This window comes from Dipodomys ordii, unplaced genomic scaffold (genome assembly GCF_000151885.1).
Source record: "Dipodomys ordii isolate 6190 unplaced genomic scaffold, Dord_2.0 Scaffold45, whole genome shotgun sequence".
Lineage (NCBI taxonomy): Eukaryota > Metazoa > Chordata > Mammalia > Rodentia > Heteromyidae > Dipodomys > Dipodomys ordii.
This window is the reverse complement of record NW_012267261.1, coordinates 2,630,570-2,634,147: the sequence shown is the minus strand read 5'-3', so window position 1 is coordinate 2,634,147 and position 3,578 is coordinate 2,630,570. Positions and strand designations below refer to the sequence as shown.

Below are 3,578 nucleotides of genomic sequence, written 5' to 3'. Positions count from 1 at the left end.
AAATAAAGTGATAGTAATGGAATCAATCATTCATTTTATTCTTGAAAATAAATTTATTTCAAAGCATTCACATTTAAACTGAGGAGCAAACACAACTCTTCAAAATAGTGGAGAGTAACTGTTCCTGCTCTATGTAAAAGGAAACAGTTTTCATGCTTTCAAACAAAATGAAGTATTGAATCTCTATGATATCCAAAGCATTAATCAAACACAATTTCAAGAAGAATCAAGCTCTGGAAAAGACAACCAATGAAATATTCTTGTACATTAAACTCTTCTTTGCTTGATCTCAGCCTAACTAAGTAATAGCAATGTGTGTATTTGTGTATACTCACATGTGTGTATGCTGTCAATCAGATGTTTATAATAATACATTCAACTGAGACCTACGTTTTCATCATTACATTTCAGCGCAAAATATTTGAAAAATGCGTAGGTCATACTTTTGTAAACACCAAAACAATGTATTTATAAAGGTTACAGTTGTTTCTTATGAAATAATCTCTTATCGATATATTTTTAAATGCTTTCTAAACTCTGTTAACCAGGGCTGCTCAAGCTTCACAGTAACACAGAAAGTATGCAAAATTAAGTTATGGAGTTTTTGTTTCTTGGTCTCATTGTCAATAGTGCTAAGTTTCTAAACAATTATCACAATGTGCACTCATGACTTATACACTTTTCATTATGTACATAAAAGTTTTCAAAAAGGAAAACACAGATTATAAGACACAGAGGAAACTACCTTTTCTCTCTCTTTATTTTTATTTGTACAGAGGGGTTACAATTACATGGGCAAGATAATGAGTACATTTCTTATCAAGCATTGTAGCCTCCTCCTCCTTTGTTTCCCCTTCCCATCCCTTCCCATCCTCCCTCCCCCCACCAAAGTTGTAAAGTTCGTTTTTGACATAACGACTTGTACATCTCATTGTTGCAATGGGTCCACCTGTGTCCCTATTTAAACGATTTGTTAGGAAACTACCTTTTGATAGACAACAAGGTCATAGCAGAACACAAAAAATGATAACTATATAAAGGCAAAAATAAATTTGACTATATTAAAATAATTTCTTTTTGAGAAATAATAATTTACATCAGGTGATGATTAATTCCACAAACCAGAAAACATTTATGATATTCTTCTCTAGCAAAGGACTTACATTTTTTAAAAAATGTAAAAAACAAATACCTAAAATCACTAAGAAAAAGACAGGCACTCTAATAGAAAAACTAGTAAATGTGTTTAATGTGAAATTCACTATTTCAGTGAAATTTTATTATTACAATAAACATTAAATTGTATTATTTTTTATTATTTTATTTCTTATAAATTTTATAGTTTAAATTTTATAATAAAATGAAGATCTTTTAGGATAGTAAACAAAAATATGGAAAGTTATAGGAAATTTCTTAGGAAATAGAATGTTAAAATGTGTAGTTTATTTTTTGTTTTTGCTCTTTGACACAAGTACATGCATACTAGAAGAGCTAAAATTTGAAAATTTAGATTATACCAAGTGTTGACATGTTCCATAGCAACTAAAATTTTCATATTATGGTATAGGAATGGAAATTGATACAAGCATTGTAGAGAACTGGTCAGTAGCATCCTGGGTATCAGAGCCTGTAATGCCTGTGATGGAGAAATCCTTCCCGTAGGTACATTTCCAAGTAAAGGGAGTGCATAACTTTCAAAACTATGGGCAAAATGCTCATAGAAGCATAATTTATATTAAGCAAAAATCAGATACAAATCAGATGTCTATCAGTTACAAGGATTGAGCCTTTGTAGTAAATTCATGGAAGTGAGTTCTGAGAGTTCTGTACACAGATAGATATTGATAAACTATGCTACATAAGCTACATGAAACACTACTACAGAATTCTGTCATAATGTTGAATGAAAGAATCCAGACCCAAAGGTTAAGAATATGATATTTCAAACATTAGTCTACGTGAGTTGACATTCCGAAGAGTGGTTTCTCATGGGTTGGTGGGAATAATGGCTATAAAGTAGGATTTGTTTCTATTCTTTTCTATTTTTTTTTTCGGTGGTGGGGCTTGAACTCTGGGTCTGGGCGCTGTCCCTCAGCTTTTCAACTCAAGGCGTGTTCTCTACCACTTGAACCACAGAGCCACTTCCTGTTTTCTGGGTGGTTAATTGGAGATAAGAGTCTCACGGATTTTCCTGCCCAGGCTGGCTTTGAACCTTGATCCTCAGATCAAGTAGCTAGGATTACAGGCTTGAGTTACTGGAGCCCAGCTAAATTTTAAAATGTTTTTATGCTGGTCCTGGGGCTTGAACTTTTTCTATGATTGAGATAAGAGTCTCATGGCCTTTCCTGCCTGGACTGGCTTGGAACTGCGATTCCTCAGATCTCAGCCTCCTGAGTAGCTAGGATTACAGGCATGAGCCATAAGTGCCGGCTTCAGAGTGCTTCTTGGGGAAAGGGGGATCATCTACTTTTCCCATGAAACTGATTGTACAGAATGTGAATATGAATGTTGTGACAATAAATATACCTAAAAACGTGTACTTTTGTGTGTTCATTAACATTACTGACTGTGACAAAGAAAACATAAGTGCCAACATAAAGAAGACTTACATAACCAAAAGGCTAATAATTAGATCTAAATAACAATTATGATAGACTAGAAGATATTGATTCAAAGAAATTCTGTGTTAATAATGATATCTGTGAATGGAAGATACTGAGAAATTGTACATGCCATTGCTTGAGCCAATCAAGGGAACATTTTGACTTCTGTTTGTGACCTTCCTTTTTTCTGCCACAGTGTCCTAGTTCCAGTAAAGATCAGCATATTCTCCCTCTCAAAGATCATGTTCTCCATCTATAGTAGTGAAATGAGTGTGTAAAAGGAAATTATTGCCCATTTATTTTCACTTGAGGTGAGCTTAACAACTCACCTAAAGAATTTCACTGAAGACACAAGTGATATAAAATTAGAAAATCATCTTTTTATGAGAGTGGAATGACCAGGTTTTCCTTCTCCTTACCAGAGAAAGAATTTTAGCATCTAACCCAAGGGTTAGATGTTAGGTCCCCATTGTGAATTCTAGAAATTATTTCATTTGATTCCATCTACCTTTTAGATTTAAATTCCAACTTATTAGAAATAGCATTAAAGTAATTGCTAATTAAGCTAAATATAATTTCAAGACAAATCCAGAAGCTAAGACAAAATATAATAAAATTGGATTTTTTTCACTTCAATCCAAGATCAGTGGGGAAAATTTATTTATTTATATAATTAATAATGAAATAGTGATCAGTTGTGGTGGTGCCAGGATATAATCCAAGCTACACAGAAAGCATAGGTAATAGGGTCATTATCTCAAATGGAAGACTTTAATATAACTAAAGAAAGGGCTGGGGATGGAGGCATGGCTCAGTTGGTTGAGCTCTAGCCAATGAGCAAAAACATCAGATACTGAATTAATCCTGCTCTCAGTCCAAAGACAGACAGGAAGGAAGGAAGGAAGGAAGGAAGGAAGGAAAGAAGGAAGGAAGGAAGGAAGGAAGGAAGGAAGGAAGGAAGGGAGGGAGGGAGGG

General features: G+C 34.0%; 1 protein-coding gene across 1 annotated transcript in view; it reads right to left on the bottom strand.

Annotated features, from left to right (window-relative positions):
• Nucleotides 1–2,783: 2,783 nt before the first annotated feature.
• The window catches only part of Cldn16 (claudin 16), a 23,703-nt gene continuing 22,908 nt past the window's right edge, over nucleotides 2,784–3,578 (bottom strand). Inside the window, exon 6 of the mRNA XM_013019516.1 lies at nucleotides 2,784–2,856. Within this exon, the coding sequence (XP_012874970.1) occupies nucleotides 2,844–2,856 (13 nt within the window). The 3' untranslated portion in view covers nucleotides 2,784–2,843. The remainder of the gene's footprint in view (nucleotides 2,857–3,578) is intronic.